This window comes from Corylus avellana, chromosome 2 (genome assembly GCF_965113065.1).
Source record: "Corylus avellana chromosome 2, dhCorAvel1.hap1.2, whole genome shotgun sequence".
NCBI lineage: Eukaryota > Viridiplantae > Streptophyta > Magnoliopsida > Fagales > Betulaceae > Corylus > Corylus avellana.
The window spans coordinates 3,911,602-3,929,134 of NC_142491.1; the positions used below are offsets into that span (position 1 = coordinate 3,911,602).

Here is a 17,533-nt window from a genome sequence, read left to right on the forward strand (position 1 = left end):
CAAAATTGCTTGTAATGATTCTTGCTGCAAAAATGTTAAAACTTGCAATGTTCTCACAAAAACTGAAGAACAAGAAAATTTGCTAATTACTTTAATTTCAAAAATTGAAAATCCTGAATTAAAAGAAGACTACCTTAAAAAACTCAAGAATACGATGATTAATATATATATATATATATATACACACACACACACACACACACACACACACACAAGCTGTCACAGGCATTCTGCAGTAGAAAGAGTCCTCTTCCACTTCCAACTCTTGAAGTTGATGTGATGATGTAGATACTAGATAGCATCATCTGTTTGTTTACTTTTTATGTTCCTCTTGTAATTCAAATGTATAGATAGAATACATTATATATTATACTGGTACGTGTATAAATACATTGACACCCAATATATAATAGAACCCATTCAACGTCAAAAACGTTCATTAGAACCATAGTGAAGCATCAACATTTTCTGCAAGTTAGTTTCCCGAATTGCAGCAGCCCCACAGAATGTAGGAGCAGCAGTGCCCAGAATTACATTATATATTAAAAGTTTGAGAGTATCCATCCAGAAGGGATTAATGTTTTTACTATTAATTTGTACAGTTTTTGGCATGTCGATCGAGTTCCAGCTTAATTTGAAGTTGAAGTTCATTCTTGAACATATAAAGATCGATTACCAGCATCAGCATGCATTTGTAACTATAATTTAGATGAATCATCACAGTAGAAAACTAGCATAATAATACGTGCAGATGGGTTGTGGTATTTATTCTTTCACTTTTCAATCACTTAAGATACACTTTGATCACAACTTTTTCTGACTGAATTCGAATGCGACTTACATTTAATATACCAGTCAAATGACTGTGTTACTCTTTAGTTAAAAGCCGATCTGAATCCATATCAATTACTATACGTACAGTATCCTAAGCAGCTCTAGTCTCACGTGATATCCACACTTCCTGCAAAAGAAACAACGTACAGTTGACATGAAGGAGAACTGTTTTAATTAGCTTGATAGTCTGATGGGCATTCTTCTAGAGAGTAGAGAATATGCTAGTTCAAAATAGGACTCAGCTAGCCTGTAACAAAACTTGAGAGCACTATATATATATATATATATAAACTTGCCTTCAACTTCCCAGCGGCGAAGATGCACCTTGATGTGATTGCACGTCCATGATCAAAGAGCCATCCCACCTCACTCCAAGTCTCATCATCTCTACTTTCTTTTATTGAACACCATAGTTGCTTGGGAAGCAATATGAGGCCACATTCATCTCTTACTGACTTCCGCACATCGCCATCGCCATCTACAAGTTCTTGAAGTAAATCCTGGAGTAGTTAACAAGACAAGGTCAGATTAACGCATACTACTCTAGCCATATATGGAATTATCTATTCTTCATCAAATTCATCATGCTTATCAACCACTTGGGGGTGATAGAGCAACAAACAATCTGTCAAATGATTAAAACAACAATGTTTAATTGGATGAGTCTTCCAATGGACTAACACATGGAATTGGAATTTCTTGGATCCTCTTCATTTTTGCCAAATTACCAATATTGTAACAACAGTTCAAGTTTCTTTCTAGAAGTGAACTCATTAGCCACCCATGCACATTCTCTACCAGAGAGGCTTCCTGATCAAAAACAACTCTCAAAGTATTTGGCTTTGAGAAGTTCACAATGTCATCAAAGGAAATATATATAGACCAAATTAAAGCGACAGCAAAAGGGGATAGATAGTATATGCCGTACGTAACTCACATTCTGAGAAGGATCGAAGCTGACAACAGCATGAGGACCCTGCCAAACACCAACAACTTGTAAGGCTTCCATGGGATCTGTAGCAGCAAATCCAGAGTCCCTGATAGCACACCCACCTAACTGTTCCCCATTCCTGAAAGGCTCATACCACTGCTCACGGAAAACTCTAACTTTCTGCAACATCATCTTCTTCTCGCTATCGACTCGGACAACCTGGATTATCCTCACACGGGACTCCCGGTCTTGAGGATTGACCAAACAGTACTCCAACTCCAACTCCAACAATTTCTGCGTACCCAGATCCTCAATTGGCCACACGGCCACGTAGCTCCCACTAGCTTGATATGCAAAGGCCGAGACTTTGTTGTTATCTTCACCACCTCCGATACTTCTCTCATCTATGCTATAACGCGTGGCGGCATCGGCTTCGCATCCAACAGTGGGAAGTAGCTTGATTGACTTGTATGTAAGAAGGCGGTCCTGACCCTCTGGTTCGGCAAGAGTGGGGCACTGAGTTTGCCAATCGAACACCTTGACCTCCCACTCCCTGTAAGCTTCTGGTACAACAGACTCAGGAAGTTCGATTGGCATCCCTTCCTTTGAGAACTCTGCTCCATACCCATCCCATTCACCCGATACATTTCTCGCAAATTCTGACCACGCTTCAACACATACAAAGAGAAAATCTTAAGCATTTATATGGGTCTGTGTCTAGAAATGTTATATCAAACTGTTCCCAGTTATTACTCGATGTGGGATTTCATCAGACTTGAATTGAAACTCCAACATATTAAACTAACAAAGAAAGAAGTAATATTCTTCAACAAGTGTTGGTATTTTCAGACTTTCAGCAACAGTGTTAAAGCAAAGTAATGAACTTACTAGTACTAGTGGATGTGGGATTGGAGTCTTGAACTTGAAAATCTGAGAGGGTGGCCTTGGCAATTGAGGAAGAGGCAGTGGCGGTGATAGTGATTGGACAAATACGTTGCGACTGTGGATGGGAAGGACGATTTGAGAGAAGCTTTGAAGCAGAGAGAGAAAAGGAAGTGAAGGCTTTGTTCTGGGATATTATGATGCTATTAGCAGCTAATCCCAATGCCATTTTTCACTCTTATCCTCTCAGAGCCACCACCAACCAACCCAGGAATGGCAGGGGATGAGAGAGAAAAGAGTGTCGGGGAGGCTGGGAGGGAGGGATGATGAAAGAGACGAAAGAATATTCCTTAAGGTACGAACGCTTCAAACGACGTTGTTTTTGTGTACCCAATGGTCCCAATCTCCACGTCGTATAAATTTAGGAGCTTAGTGGGCGTACGGCACGTGCCCTTCTTGTATAGTTGAAGTCTGCTTGGGTGTGCGTTGCCGTTTTGAGGAGCTAAAAATACCGTTTAACAGAGAAATTAGCAGAAGCAGAGGACGCAGAAGTTATCCAAAGACACAAAACAGAGAAAATATGGCAGAGGAAGGGAAAGCAGATGAGCAATTGTTTCAGCTCCTCTCCAATCTTCTCCAGCAGGTAAGATGCTTCCTCTTCTCCTTCCTTCGATCTTTCCTTCTGCAATGCGACAATATGATATTCGTTTCCTTTGATTCGGTCTTATATGGCGCTTGATTTTGATGCTCGTTTATAGGAATTACAGTGTCAATTCATCTGGGTGTGCCATGAAAAGATTTTATATATTGATTTTTGTGAAATTTAAGATGTGGGTATTTCGTTTTTGTGATGTTAAGAGTTGTAAATTTTCTGCACTGATTTTTTTTGTTGTTTTTAATTATTATTATTCTCTCCTTTTTCGTCTATCTTTGAAAATAAAATTTTTCTTGTTGGATTATATTTTGCCATGCATTGTCATTGTAATCTTTTTTGCTTCTAATTGTTTTATCACTGTATGTATTTATCTCTTGAATCCTTAGGTTATATACTCATAATATCTCCTGGAAAACATCTTCTACCTATGCTTAGATAATAATGGTGAATTTGGCAGCAATAATTTGGTCTTGTATGCATAAGGTGCAGTCCATAACTCCTCCAAATAATCTTGTTTTTTTTAAGAAATCAAAACTCAGGTTTCCCCAATCCCCCAGCAGTTGGCATTGTAATCGAATTAAAGAGTCGGGCAGTTACTCTCTTGATCCCCTTGTGTTTGCCCCACATGATGTATTATTCTCCTGATGTGATGCAGTTAACAATCAGTGTCATTCCCAGGTTCATGAAAGTGAAATGGAATTGGTGATAAGGGAAGAAGAATTATCATCTTGCTTATGCCAAGGGTACACGCTGAAGAAGATTTAATGCTATGGTTGAAAAATGGTTTGATGTTAAAAGAAAGATAATTGTTTTTTCATGGAGGCCATTTCTAATATATTGCTATATGAAGAATTTCAAAATGAATTTTTTACATTTGAGTTAAGACATGCAATGGCCAAAAGCTTTTGGGTTAGTGTGCAGGAAGTCTCAGGAGATTGTTCTCATTTGCATTTGTTAACATGAATTTAAAACTGAGAGTTCTTTTTGGAAGGAACATTATATGCTGCATCAGTCCTCTGACATTTTCTACAGCAACTTGCTAGTACTCTTTTCTTGCCTGTTGATATGTAGTGCTTGTGACAGTTTTTGAAAAAGAGGGTATACCGCACAATTAGTACTGATTACTGACGAATAACTTGTCTTTGCCAGGAATTATTGTTTGATGTTTCTCTTCAATTTGTTTTCCAGTAGATCTTTCTCAGTTACTTGTATTGTGTAGGTGGAATCATTGACCAATAATGAAGAAGTTGAATTGCGTTCCAAAATCGAAGCCCTGGGATTGGAAGTTACAAAAGTTCCTTCAAAATCAGCAAAGCATCTGGACGAGGTAATTTTGACTTCCTCTTGGACCCATTTCCCAATGATCATGTTCTCTCTCGTATTTGTTCCTTATTGTAAGTTTTAATCGTCGATTATGTAGCTGGAAATAGCCCGGGAGTTGGATAAATTATCAGAGAAGTTGGACAATGTAGATGAGATGATTTCATCAGCAATGGCTGCAGACCCACAGGTGCAGTCACTCTTGAGTAATACCGCTGATGTGTGGATGCCTGTAATCACTGCTACTGCTGAGGAGCGACGTAATTTTACAGCACCAATTGATGATGATTACTCGGAAGCAGAAGGGAAAACTACCAATTAGTTCCTGAAATCTGATTCTCGACTTTACATTGCAGTATTGCATGTGTGCCATCTCTTCCTAGTGAAATAAAATGTCTCTTTTCTTTTTCTTTTTCTTCATTGGTTAATTATTATGAGCACACTTTATATTTATCTAAGCTTTGTCTTTTCTCTTTGGCTAAGACTATGAGAATAATCCTCCATAGTTCTGTACAAATTACAAGGAGATGGTTATAATTCTGGTGGCAGAAATCAGAAATGGTTCTCTTTGCTGGGACATACATTTCAATGTTGATTTGCTTGAAATATATATATTTGTTTAATTTTAGGGGTAATATATATAATTTTGTATATAAAGTTCAGGCATTTGACTCATTTCAAGTTTTTTAATGTGGTTGTTAAGCGGAATCAGAGTTTTGGACACAAAATGGTAGTTTGATAGAATCAGACAATAGGGTTATTAGTTCATAGGGCAAAGTGACAATGCATTGTAGTTGATACAAAAAGATAACTACCCCTTAAAATAACAATTTTGACCCATCTAAAAAACACTAACCGAATACTATCCAATTATATTCCCCCAACCACCAGCATCGCAATGCTAATTAAAGAAGGCGCACAACTACAACGAAATGCTCCAGCCTCCAGGCACAAGTGAAATTAGAGGTAAGCGCTTGAAATGTTAAAAGTAGTATAATAAAATACCCATTTTATTAAGAGACATCCAACAGAGTGGTCTATAAACAACCAAATTAGAGGTCAATATAGCACAATAACGCTCTTTCTAACTAAACTCAAAATTTGTAAAGGGGAACTCAAATTTCCAAAGGTTAAATCATTTTCATCGTAATCTGACTAAACCAACGGAGGAGCTGACAACTGTGGAACATCCCTTCATTTGTTGCAAAATCCAGGCTTGTTCAGGCATTATTATTACAGACTAATTGATGCAACATACCACCAATTTTCAAGCTGACACTGCTTTCTTGCAATAATCTTCAAGCCAATCCATTGTAACACTTTTTGGCCTTTCAAGGGCCAATCCAAGAGCTCGGTCCCATATCAGCTGAACAACCAAAGAGAAAAATACAATTGGTAATGAATTCAAAGGAACATTTGTGGATAACTCAAAATATAACTAGGGGCAAATCTAACCTGCGATCCAATCCCGATACTTCTTGATACACCAAAAAGGACAGTAAAATATCTGCCCACGGTTAATATTCAAAAACATTATCATCTATCCTTAAAATTAAAAATAGCCCAATGAAAATTAATCACAGCTCAAAAAAAATCCAGAGGTAAACAATATATCATACCTAGCTTCAGTTAAACCAAAATGGTTTAGCAGCACCCCACTATGAGCATCAACATTGGGCCATGGGTTTTTCACCTACAACCATTGCAAAATCCCAAATGCATACAGCATTAAATCCCCATTTAGCTTGACTAGAAAAAAACCATAGAATACTGATGATCTTGAAGAAAAATATTTCAATTCAGCATGTAGCTTGGAAGTCAAAGCCCTAATTTTCAATAAAAGAAAGGAAAAAGTCGCTCCAGCTTTTAATAGGAGAGACACGACAGAGAAATACATAGATGGGATCCATGTGGAGGGAAAAATAAGAACATATAAGTATGCCATTTCATTTTTGAAAGGGTTGCAATCTCTCTTAGGATATTTACACACACAAACATATATATAAACAACCAGCTGTTAATCTTGATTTAATTAGTTGACTTTGAATTTCTACCACATTACAGAAATAAAAGACAATCTTATAGAACCTTCTATCATGTCAAAAATTTTTACCCATATTTCTCCTGCTCTCAAGATTTTCAGCAACATAAGTAACACTTGATGTATCTTGTACTCAGAGCAAACATTAGCAAATTACCTTGCCTAGCTCAGTAAGAATGGGAGGCACGACTTCATAAAGCTTGGAAACCTGTAATAGTCAATGTTAGATAAGCTCATAAAGAAATCAAGTACCAAGTAAAATGCATGTGTCCCATAATATGGCACACCCTCGTTAAGGTTCTATTATCAGGGTATGAGGAATAACCAGCTGGAACAGCGGATCATCAGGTAAGTGCTTTAATGCAAACTCTCTCTGACATGTGTATCTTGGATCTGTCTTACGCAAAACTCCATGCCCAAATCCAGGAACAACCTGCAAATTCAGAAAAGAAATGACATGAACTCAAGACAAAAAACCAACAGTTTGTCAAACCAAGACTTCAAACAAAACTTTAAATTGGGAAAATGATGATTTTGAGTAGACGGAGTTGGAAGAAAGATTAAATAAAAAAATAAAAAGACCTCAAGTGGTAAGTCAATATCAGTACAGCAGCACTACTATAAAGTTGAATAGATCACAAATATCAAAGAAGACTAAGTGAGAACCATGAAATAATTTTTTGAAGAAAAGAAATTCGAAGTAGAAGATTTTATTGAGAATGAAAAAACAAAAAAAAAAGAAGTCATCTATACAATGTGTGCATACAAGAGATTTTCCTAAAAGTTACATGTGAAAATTCAAAAGATCCATACATTTAAAGAAATAAGAATACTACCAAAAGCAACCATCCAACCATACAATTGAAGATGATGAGATATGAAAAGGAAACTGATACGGCATCACCAAAAAGATTGAAAATTAAAAGAACAAAAAAAAAAATGTTATGAAAAGAAAACCACTATACAAAAAGATATTCTCCTAAAAGTTACACGTGAAAATTCAAAAGATCCATAAAATTTAAAGAAGAAATATGAATGCTGCCAAAAGCATTCATCCAACCATACAATTGAAGATGAGATATAAAAAAGAAATTGATACAGCATCAGCAACAAGATTGAAAATTAAAAGAAAAAAAAAAAAAAAAAAATTGTTATGACAGAAGAACATCTATACAAGGTGTATGCAATAGATTCTACTAAATTAACACATGAAAATTCAAAAGATCCATAAAATTTAAAGAAAAAATATGAATGCTGCCAAAAGCAGCCATCCAGCCATACGGTTGAAGATGATGAGATATGAAAAAGAAACTGATAAAGCATCAATAGCAAGACCAAATGAAGAGCTGTTCTCTTGCTTCGATGCGGTCATTTGGCTTTTGTGCGGTACATAAAGACATAGGAAGATGGAAATAAAAATTTATAATGGTTGAAATAACCTCCACCAAGATAAGCTGCAAATGGCCTGAAATTTAAATGAGTGGGAACTAGAGACTTTCTTTCTCCTTTCAACATAAAACTGTACGCTGGACTGGTTATGGAAGAAACAGAATAGAATTTTTAACTAGAATTACAACAGATAAGTGAGCAGAAACATCTACATGTTGTTCAATTGTCAATGTCAACCCAGATAAGCATGTGCTCTCATGGTCTCCCACTTGGATACCAGAGTTTAAATTGCTCTGCTAAATTAAAACTCATGACTAAGAAGCGATAACATTAAGAAATTATTTACCTTGCCACTTTTTAAAGTTTCCCAGACATACTCTTTCAACTGTTCTGTGGTTATGTCCTCTCCACGCTCATCTACTACAGATTTGATCCATAGCAGAACTTCCTGCAATCACAATATCATGGGAATCAGGGGGGGAAAAGGCAATAACAATCATCTGCGAACAGAAAGGAGATGTATCCCCCCGATCAGAAATTTAGGAAGTGTTGCTAGACTAATCAAGCTAGACATGATACAGCCAAAAGACAGAAGCAATGATGATATTTAAACCTGCAACTGCTAACTGAGTTATACAAAATGCAAAACAACCATTCTCTTAATACATTATAAACATATTAAGAAAAAGTAGATACATGATTTTTTAATTGCTTATACTATGAAGAAAAAAAAAAAAAAGAGAGAACACCCAAGTATGATGGAGTATACAAAATTTTTACGAAACATTACGATCTAAAATTTAAAATGTCAAAAAAATCTGAAAAAGAATGTAAAACGCCTAATATAGTCATCCAATCACGGAACGATCTCAAATATCACAGTAACATATATCCTAGCAAGAGAATGGATAACTTCTTAATAATTGGATTAAACAATCATTGTCGGTTATGATTACAGCAAAAGAGCAATCAAGCAGCTGATCACATATGGATATCCATCAACAGAATAAAGCATCATTAACAAATAAGGGGGAAGAAGTGGACGTTTCTTCTGACCATGGATATGAATATTAATGGACCCTCAATTCACATTTAAAAGCTATCCAGCTAAAGTTGATATTGATATATACAAGTCATGAAGCTTTTCTTATTTCATTGTGAAGTTAGCAGATCCATGACTTTTTTCTGGTCTTCAAGAGAATATAAATTAAATGATTAAATTCATCTATTTCTATTAATTTAAGCTTTTAGGATAAGTGGTGATTTAACATGGTATCAGAGTCAAAAGTCTTGAATTTAAACCTTATCTCAGTCATTCACCTCCATTTCAATTAAATATCCAGGTATTGGGCATTACCTATTAAAATAGAGTTTGAGCCCACATGTGAGGAAGTGTGTTAAAGTATTAATTAAATGATTAAACCCATCTCATTCTATCAACTTAAGCTTTTGGGATAAGTGGTGATTTAATAATAATAAAAGTAGAGATACTTTCATTTCAAAATATTTACCAAGTAAGAATATACATTACTCCATATACATAAATACATGCATATGCATGTGTCTGTCTGGCATTATTATTTAAACAGGTGAACTAAGACAAGTACAGATTTGACCAGACACAAAATTAGAGAACAAACAGGTCTATGTGAAATTTGGTCCACCTTCAGTGCTTTACCATAAGTTCAATCAATTAGGATGGCTAATCTATGACCCATACAAAGGCTTAACTTTCTTGTTTCATCCTTAGAATTTCAGCACAAGTTTTTACTATAAGGCACAAAAATATTATACAAGTATATGCAATGAAGTTATGACAACAGTATTTACACTGAAGTATACAATCAATATCTTTTGAGGTACGAAGAACCAATGAAGTTATTACAACAGTATATACAAGTAACATAAAAGATTATTTGCATTAACCTTCAAGTACAAACATGTATCATCTCTACATATTGACAGTTACCAATAAGTATTATTAAAAGAGAAGAAAAAAGGAAAGATTTAGCAGTTTCTTCTTGAAGAACAGATAATATATAATGTCATAACAAAAGATATCATACCTGATTAGCCAAACCATGGAGTGGTCCAGCCAAACCATTTAATGCAGCAGCAAATGAAAGGTAAGGATCTGAAAGTGCACTAGCAACCTGAATTCAGTATGACATCAACTAAACATCAGGATTTAGCTGGATAAAATGTTGATGATGAAAAAAAATGAAATGAAATAGAATAAATCAAATATCACAAGTTTTAGGACTGATAAATATATTTTGGGATGCTTGTTACATAACTCCAGTATAAGTCAGAAAATTCTGCATGTTATAAGTACCAAAAAATAAACACTTCAGATAAAATGCTCAGGGAAAAAAAAATTTGGGAAAAAAAAATTTGGGGGGGGGGGGAAGGAGGAGAACTTACCAGGTGGCCAGTGTGAGCACTGACATTGCCACCTTCATGATCACTGCAAAACAATATTGTATGACATGTTAAAGTCACCTGCGTGTTCTCTGTATACCAATATGTTCTAGTGAAGATGAATGATATAAAGTGATATCAAATGTAATCTATGTCATGTTTTAGAAGAAATTAATATATACAAACCTGTGGATAGTGACATAAAGCCTCATAAGTTCTTGCATTTTGGGACTATCAAATCCCAACATGTGCGAGAAATTTCCACCATAATCCAGTGAGTCATCCAGAGGTATAAATTTTCCGTCTTTGAATATCCTGCATACAAATACAAACAAAATTAATCCCAATATGATTAAGACAATTCAAAAACACTATAATGTAACAAGTCCGTGCAGACTGGTCAGATATAGACATCTAGCAAGTCAAAAAACTACTTAACCAAAAAAAATACAAAGAGAGTAGGGGAGTCACGCCCATAGGAGACAGAGATCAATGCCAAGAAGTCAGTGATTATGTTTGACAATATACAGGCCAAGTTCGCTTCATTCACAAAGATACAGATACTTCATTTGTAAGAAATAAAATTCACCTATGCTTGCATTTAACCATTTACAAAAGCTTTTATAACCCTAACCCTTAGTTTACATCATTCTAGATCCAGTCCAAAATATACTTATAATGAAGAAAAAAGACCCAGTCCAAAATGCAATGTCAATGAGGAATCACATCCTTACTGACCTGCGGTACACATAAGCAGCCACAAGTGGCACTCGAGCAATCAAATTAAGAGAGTCTTCGTATGTTGGCTCCCAGTACCTAGAGACAAAAGAATAGACATGCTTGTGTAACTTAATAGGTCAAATTAGAAAAAAATACACAGTCGAAAGAACATTACTTTGATTTATGAATTCCCTTCTCATATGCCTTCTGGAATTCACTCTGAACCTGAAGACAATATCAAGTCATTGAATACTTGTAAGTTTCTCGTCTACTTTCAGAAACTCAACAAAACCATCCAACAGTTTAGTGAGAAGCCTATTTATCATCTTCCAGTTTAATTATTGAGTTTCCCATTATTCATTTATGAGTTTCCCCTTATAAAAAGAAGAACAAAGAGCAAGGAAAAGAAAAATAATATCTACTATAAAATGAAACTATAGAAGATAAGCAGCTCATGTAGAAGAACCCAAAAGAAGCTTAAAGATTGAGTAATAGCTCTAACACATGAATTTCTGAGGTGAGAAAATTGGCCTTCATCACATAGACCACTAAGATCAAGCAAAACAAAAGCACATCAGAAGAAGCTGCAAGCAAAATAGAAACTCCTCTAATAAATTTCAGTTCATTACCCCTGAATCTGAGAGCAATCAAGTTGGTCCTTTATAAACTTTCTTTGATGAAGATCGGTAAAGAAGGGTTTCCAAAATTACTATTTGTGAAAATGAGTTGAAAAAAGCAGCCCAGAGATTCTATAGATAAGGAGGAGATCAAAGATTCTATTGTACACAACTCAGACAAACTCTTATGATGTTGCAACAACCAGGGTGAAACCAAATGCTTGATTATAGTGATGCAAATTTAAATTGACAGAGAAGAGACTGGCTTACAAAAGAACCAAAAAAGTAGAACATAAACAAGAAAGTAAGTTCTTAAGTCCATTTATCAACCTGGAGGGCCATAACACCCGTTGCAAACTGAGTCATTGGATGAGCTGTAATGGGTAGAGCATCAATGGCCTTGAACGCATAATCTGCAACCAGAAATGATGCACAATGAACTTATTTGCAATGCACCTGATGACAAGGGAGCATTTTAGGTTGAAAGCTAGCAGAGAAACTCGAGTGAACCTAGCACAATAGATTTCAAACCAGAAGGATTGTACATAAAATGAAAATAACATACATGCTATAATAAAACGCTCAGACTTAGTCATTCCTGGTCTGATGAAACTAGCACTTAGGACTTTTTTCTTATCATACATTAGAAAGAAATATTTAAAAATAGAACACGTACAACTAAGAATTCAGCAACAAGGTTGTGGTGTTTTGATGACGACTAATATAAAGAATAATGCAAGTGAACCCAACTAAAAAGATCTCATCCCAACCACATGGGGTTGACTTATTGCCGAAAGCTACCAGTAGAAAATCGAGTTATGAGCATTTGCTATTCTATATAACTATGTTATAATTAGTTCAATGTAAGATAATATCATACTGAACCTGGGACGCTTGCACGACTTCGCAATTCCTTGGATAACGCATCTACTTGCTCTTTGCTTGGTACCTGGAATATAAAGATGTTTAAGTACACCAAAACCTTTGAAAACATTAAGCTTATATTTGGATCCAGAATTTGAAAAGTCCAACATTTTTTTTTTATGAATAAAAAAAAAAACTCTTAAAATTTTCAAATTTGGAATTTAAATTTATGGAAATTTCAATTCCATCTATGTAAATTTTCCTTATTTGGTTGAGTATATATAAAATAAAAAAATAAAATAAAAAATAGAGTATTATGCTAGTTAGAACGATGATGGTAATGATTGTGGAAATAACTCGACGAAGGTGTTGATATGGTGTCGTGGAGGAGGTGATAGTGATGGTGACAGTTTTGCTGGCAGTAATAAAGATAGTGCTAGCAGCTGCAGCTGGTGATAATGATGACAGCAGCGTGAAAAAATAATGATTGTAGTATGAGAATAGTAATAATGGTAGAGTTCATGGAACAATGCTTCCCCTATGGAATTTGAACATAGGAGTTTGATAGATATGAATTCCTGAATTCAAAATTCCAATAGTTTTTGAAACAATTACCTTGTTAATCCAAATGAAGGAAATCAACATAAGAAATTTCCAAAAATTGCATGTTTAAGTAAAATCCCGCCCCAAAATCACTCATCCAAACAAAGGATAAAGCCAAAAGATGGCGTCAAGTCATAGGCAATTAGTAATGTGTTCAAACTTGAAATTTAGAAGTAAGAAATCATTTGGGTTGAGACCACACATCTAACGATTAGAACCAGAATCAAACAAGGTTTCAGATGTCTTAAGTGACATTTCAAGTTACATGAAACTTTCCCTATTTTTTTATTTGGATTGTATTCTCCATATATCCTATATCCTATAATGAGTTTTGTCTCAAACACAAGGATCACACACCTTTCCCGTCAAAAGAAGCCAGAGAAGACCCTCAGGCAATGGTTCTCCTTCGGGCTTTGCAGCTGGTAATAACTTCTGACATTCTGGGATTGACAAACCTCTAAAGCGAATTCCCTGTAAGATCAAAAGCCAACCTTTCAGATCTATAAAAGATAGAACTTGAGTCATGCCCCAATATTTCATCAATTAATCATTAAAAATCAAGCAAAAGAAGACACCTACTGCAAGGAAATTCATCATGAAACAACCAAGACTTGGTAAATGAAAGGTATACCTCATCTGGGTCAAGTAATGAAGTTTCCCACAGTAACCCTGTCATTCCTCTCATTCCACCAAGCACCTTGCCAATTGTGATAAACAAATAAATCAATTAGAAGTTACAAATATACTACTATGTCTCGTTTCTGCTGTTGATATTAGACAGAAGCAACAGAATGAACACAAATGTTACAAAAGCATATGTACCATATCAACAGTGATATTTCCAAGTTGAACCTTTCCATGTTCTGCCTTAAGTTTCTTCAGGCGCTCCTGTAACCAAATAAAGTTCAAAAAATAGAGAAATGAACTCCTACTCAAGATTGTTTCAAAAAACTTTACTAGCCATGAACATTTGTAGCATATTCAACTAGTCTAGAATTGTAAAACCAAAACACACTCTATTCTGATACAGGTTGAATCCTTTGCTATGAAAAGGGCAAGGATTCTTAACTAGCTCTCTCATCAAATGCACATGCCATTTACAGCACTACACAAAATGCAAAAATAGGAGATCAAACAGATACACACGTTGCATCACAACCGGGTCAATTACACTGCTTTATACTCAAAAGCACAAAACTGGAAACAGAAGAATAATACTAAATAAAAACCTAACAAGTTTATAAGACAAGAGGGGAGGGAACAGGAATATAAGTTACAGTCAGAAGTAAAAATTTGTAACACAAACCTGTTTCTCAGGAATCAACTCCTTCAGCTCAGAATGAAGATCCTGCTTGGCAAAAATGACTGGTATGAGCACGGTTATGATATAAAAAGTTTCAAAAAGAAGCAATTCCTTCCAAATGCGAGCAATTGTTAATCAATAACAAACCAGATGACATGCTCAAAAGCTTTACCACTTTCATACACTAGCATGTAGATACATATAGTAGTTAGAGCAATTTTCGTAAAGCAGTGGAAAAACAAATAAAATATACAGTGGTAGAAGGACAACCTAAACAAGTAGAATCCGAAGTAATCCTAGGTTTATAATCAATTGCTGTGTATTACTGTAGAATCAATTGCTGTGTATTACTGTACCCTCAATGTAGCATATTACTATTTCTCATGATTTTCTTGATATTTGTTATTTGGTGCCTCGCTTGTGTACTTGCTGTATATTTGGATTGCGCCCTTTTATATTTTTAATAAAATTTCGATAACCTATAAAAATCATATATAATGTAGTAACGACTGAATCTAAGGAGCAGGTTGCAAATATACATCAACTTAAGGCACTAATAATTGATTCAGCCTCAAATCATTACAGTATAAAATAGCAAAAATTGCACGAAACACGCATAATACAACCGGCAATGTTTCTTAGTAGGAAAAGTCGAGATGTTAATTGTAAATGAGCACACACAAAAATAAGAAACAGACAAAAAGAGAGAGAGATTACAAGATCAGAGGAGCTCTGTATTTGGAACCATCTAACGGAACTCTTGAGACTAGACTGCTCGCCCTGCAAAATCAAGTAACCGTTAACTTCCATTTCAATCAAATTCGAAGAAGTGCTAGCACAGTCGAAGAAATTCAATCCAAAATATCTCTCAAGCTTCATGGCAAAGAAAAAAGAGAAACTTACAATGCGAGAGCGCAGCTTGGAAAGCAAAGACACGCCTTTGAACATCACTCTCTAAAATAATCTGCGCGAAAATAGATTCAGAGAATTCGCATAATAAAATCAGAATAAATATCCATTCCCTAAAAAATAAAGATCGAGGAGAGTTCTGAGGTTTTGAGAGAGCATTTGCGATAAGCGATCATATGATAAAATTAATAGCAGTATTAAGAAATCGAAGACGCACGATTTGCTAAAAAATCATAAAAATAAAAATCCACTAGCATGTAGAAACGGTTGGATATTTGCAAAGAAGAACAAAAAAGTGGAGAATTCCACAAAGGAGACGTACCGATGGCCGAAAAGTCACAGAATGCTTGCTGTCCCTGGGGAGGGAGATCTTATATATATATATATTGGAAGAACAAGAAAAATACGATTAGAAAATTAGTGCTTAAAGCCTATACAAGGAGAGTAAATAAATCACCTCTTGGTTTGCTATTTATATCCACTTTGCCCTTCAAGTTCACGACCAAAGGATTCATTCCTTTCGCCAACTTTTCTTACATGCTACAGTTTACGACCAAATGGTACGTTTGAGATTGTGTTTGAAGGACATAAAAGTATTTTTCAACTTTAAAAAATTTGTTTGAAGAAAAAAGTACTCGTTTGGTAAAAGAAAAATTAAAAGTACTTTAAGAATCAAAAACGCACTTTTTGTAAAAGTTTAAAAATGAAACTTTTATTCAAAAGCTCTTTTTTACTTAAAAGCTATATTTCTCAAACGTAATTTCAAACTAGCAAACAGGCTCTAAGTAATTCTCGAGTACTTATCTTAACAATGGTTTATTCAAAATTATTAAACCTGCTTCTATTAAATTTGTGATATATATATATATATATATATATATATATATATATATTGGAGACCACCCTATATCTGGGGGCAGCCCCCAAGCCAAATTGTGGTTCCCCCTTTTATATATATATAAATTTAGGCGGCTAATTAGAGATGATTTCAACAAGATCTACTTATTTAAATAGGTGAGTTCCTTAATTTGGGCGGCCCAAACACTAGTGTTTGGTAAATGGGTTGGCCTAGACACTATAGTTGATATAAATTGATGTAGAAAAAAAAAGTAAGAATGTTTGGTATAAAAAAAATAAAAAAGTGGTATGAAAAAAGTGAAAAAGTTTTGTTTTGTAGTAATTTTTTTATTTAAATAATAATAAAAAATGAATAATTTGATATAAAAAGTAAAAAAAGTTACAATATTTTGATGTTAATGTGGTATAAAAAGTGAAAAAATTATAATATTTTGATGTTAATTTTTTTAAGAAATGATAATGAATGATAACAAGAGAATCCCAACTCTTTTACCATACAGAGTAGAATTGTCTAAACACTTGTTAGGGCTACTCTCGTTTGTTTGCGGGCTATATTAGCTACAATTCAATCAACCAAATAACAACAGCCAATCCCCAGATGCTGTTATTCCATGGCACTATGTGTGGTTGTCAAATTGACCTTGTTCTTGAAGCCATGAAACCGAATATTTCGAAAAGAAGAACTCTGATGCAAATGGGCATAAGGTCACCATCGTTATTAGAGGGCAATGCAAGGGTATAATCTCCCAAGTACGAATTATTCAGACTGAATTACAAAGCCGGTTGCCGTACTCTGACTTGCGTATTACATCTTTGAAACTTCGAGTTTATAACTTTTAAAAAGGACTTTGAATTCCAACAAAGACTTTTAAAAGAAAACGATCTCATTATATTTTTTCCTAATTTGTAAAATGACTATCCCGGATGCAAAAAAGTATTACTTCACTGATTTATTTTAGGTTTGGCCTCTTGAATTTTTAGTCAATTTTACAAGCTCTCTCTCAACTTTTAAATCTCTTATTTTAAATCCCTAAAGTTTGAATTCCTCTTACTTAGGACCCCTATATTAATTTTCAACGTTAAACTCAAACAATTTGACTTTTTATGTTTATTATACCCTCACCGGAAAACTACACCACTCTTCTTAGCCCAAAATAAATATTTAAAAAATAAATAAATAAGCAAA

At 34.8% G+C, this 17,533-nt stretch overlaps 3 protein-coding genes across 4 annotated transcripts; 1 reads left to right on the plus strand and 2 right to left on the minus strand.

The window, feature by feature from the left end:
- Positions 1-739: 739 nt before the first annotated feature.
- Positions 740-2,983, minus strand: LOC132167804 (glycerol kinase). 2 transcript variants are annotated; one of them, XM_088512888.1, is made up of 4 exons: positions 2,654-2,983; positions 1,763-2,433; positions 1,131-1,334; positions 740-961 (listed from the first exon to the last, which is right to left on the minus strand). In XM_088512888.1, the coding sequence occupies exons 1-4, from the start codon at positions 2,874-2,876 to the stop codon at positions 926-928; spliced, it is 1,134 nt and encodes a 377-aa protein (XP_088369014.1). In that variant the 5' UTR covers positions 2,877-2,983; the 3' UTR covers positions 740-925. The 2 variants fall into 2 exon arrangements, with proteins under 2 accessions (XP_088369014.1, XP_088369015.1); XM_088512889.1 differs by having other exon boundaries at positions 1,772-2,433; positions 2,654-2,982.
- Positions 2,984-3,123: 140 nt separating this feature from the next.
- LOC132163007 (ecotropic viral integration site protein) lies at positions 3,124-5,030 on the plus strand. Its single transcript, XM_059573208.2, has 3 exons — positions 3,124-3,290; positions 4,522-4,629; positions 4,723-5,030. Exons 1-3 carry the CDS (start codon positions 3,228-3,230, stop codon positions 4,942-4,944), a joined length of 393 nt encoding a protein of 130 aa, XP_059429191.2. The 5' UTR covers positions 3,124-3,227; the 3' UTR covers positions 4,945-5,030.
- A 586-nt stretch (positions 5,031-5,616) lies between these two features.
- ATCS (Citrate synthase family protein) lies at positions 5,617-15,892 on the minus strand. Its single transcript, XM_059576663.2, has 20 exons — positions 15,812-15,892; positions 15,484-15,544; positions 15,298-15,360; positions 14,584-14,625; positions 14,100-14,165; positions 13,909-13,974; positions 13,635-13,748; positions 12,696-12,759; positions 12,141-12,223; positions 11,369-11,418; positions 11,212-11,289; positions 10,660-10,788; positions 10,477-10,519; positions 10,119-10,205; positions 8,399-8,500; positions 6,989-7,096; positions 6,821-6,871; positions 6,242-6,315; positions 6,078-6,129; positions 5,617-5,988 (listed from the first exon to the last, which is right to left on the minus strand). Exons 2-20 carry the CDS (start codon positions 15,526-15,528, stop codon positions 5,890-5,892), a joined length of 1,416 nt encoding a protein of 471 aa, XP_059432646.2. The 5' UTR covers positions 15,529-15,544; positions 15,812-15,892; the 3' UTR covers positions 5,617-5,889.
- Positions 15,893-17,533: the final 1,641 nt, after the last annotated feature.

Excerpts from the sequence above, each read along its gene's own strand:
- ATCS (XM_059576663.2), bottom strand. The coding sequence starts at position 15,528 with ATGTTCAAAGGCGTGTCTTTGCTTTCCAAGCTGCGCTCTCGCATT. Across the intron at positions 10,206-10,476 it reads GTGCTCACACTGGCCACCTG|GTTGCTAGTGCACTTTCAGA; the intron begins GTAAGTTCTCCT and ends TACTGAATTCAG. Across the intron at positions 8,501-10,118 it reads TCCATGGTTTGGCTAATCAG|GAAGTTCTGCTATGGATCAA; the intron begins GTATGATATCTT and ends TTGTGATTGCAG.
- LOC132163007 (XM_059573208.2), top strand. The coding sequence starts at position 3,228 with ATGGCAGAGGAAGGGAAAGCAGATGAGCAATTGTTTCAGCTCCTCTCC. Across the intron at positions 3,291-4,521 it reads TCTCCAATCTTCTCCAGCAG|GTGGAATCATTGACCAATAA; the intron begins GTAAGATGCTTC and ends TGTATTGTGTAG. Across the intron at positions 4,630-4,722 it reads CAGCAAAGCATCTGGACGAG|CTGGAAATAGCCCGGGAGTT; the intron begins GTAATTTTGACT and ends TCGATTATGTAG.
- LOC132167804 (XM_088512888.1), bottom strand. The coding sequence starts at position 2,876 with ATGGCATTGGGATTAGCTGCTAATAGCATCATAATATCCCAGAACAAA. Across the intron at positions 2,434-2,653 it reads TCCCACATCCACTAGTACTA|CGTGGTCAGAATTTGCGAGA; the intron begins GTAAGTTCATTA and ends TATGTGTTGAAG. Across the intron at positions 1,335-1,762 it reads CTTCTCAGAATGTGAGTTAC|GATTTACTTCAAGAACTTGT; the intron begins GTACGGCATATA and ends TAACTACTCCAG.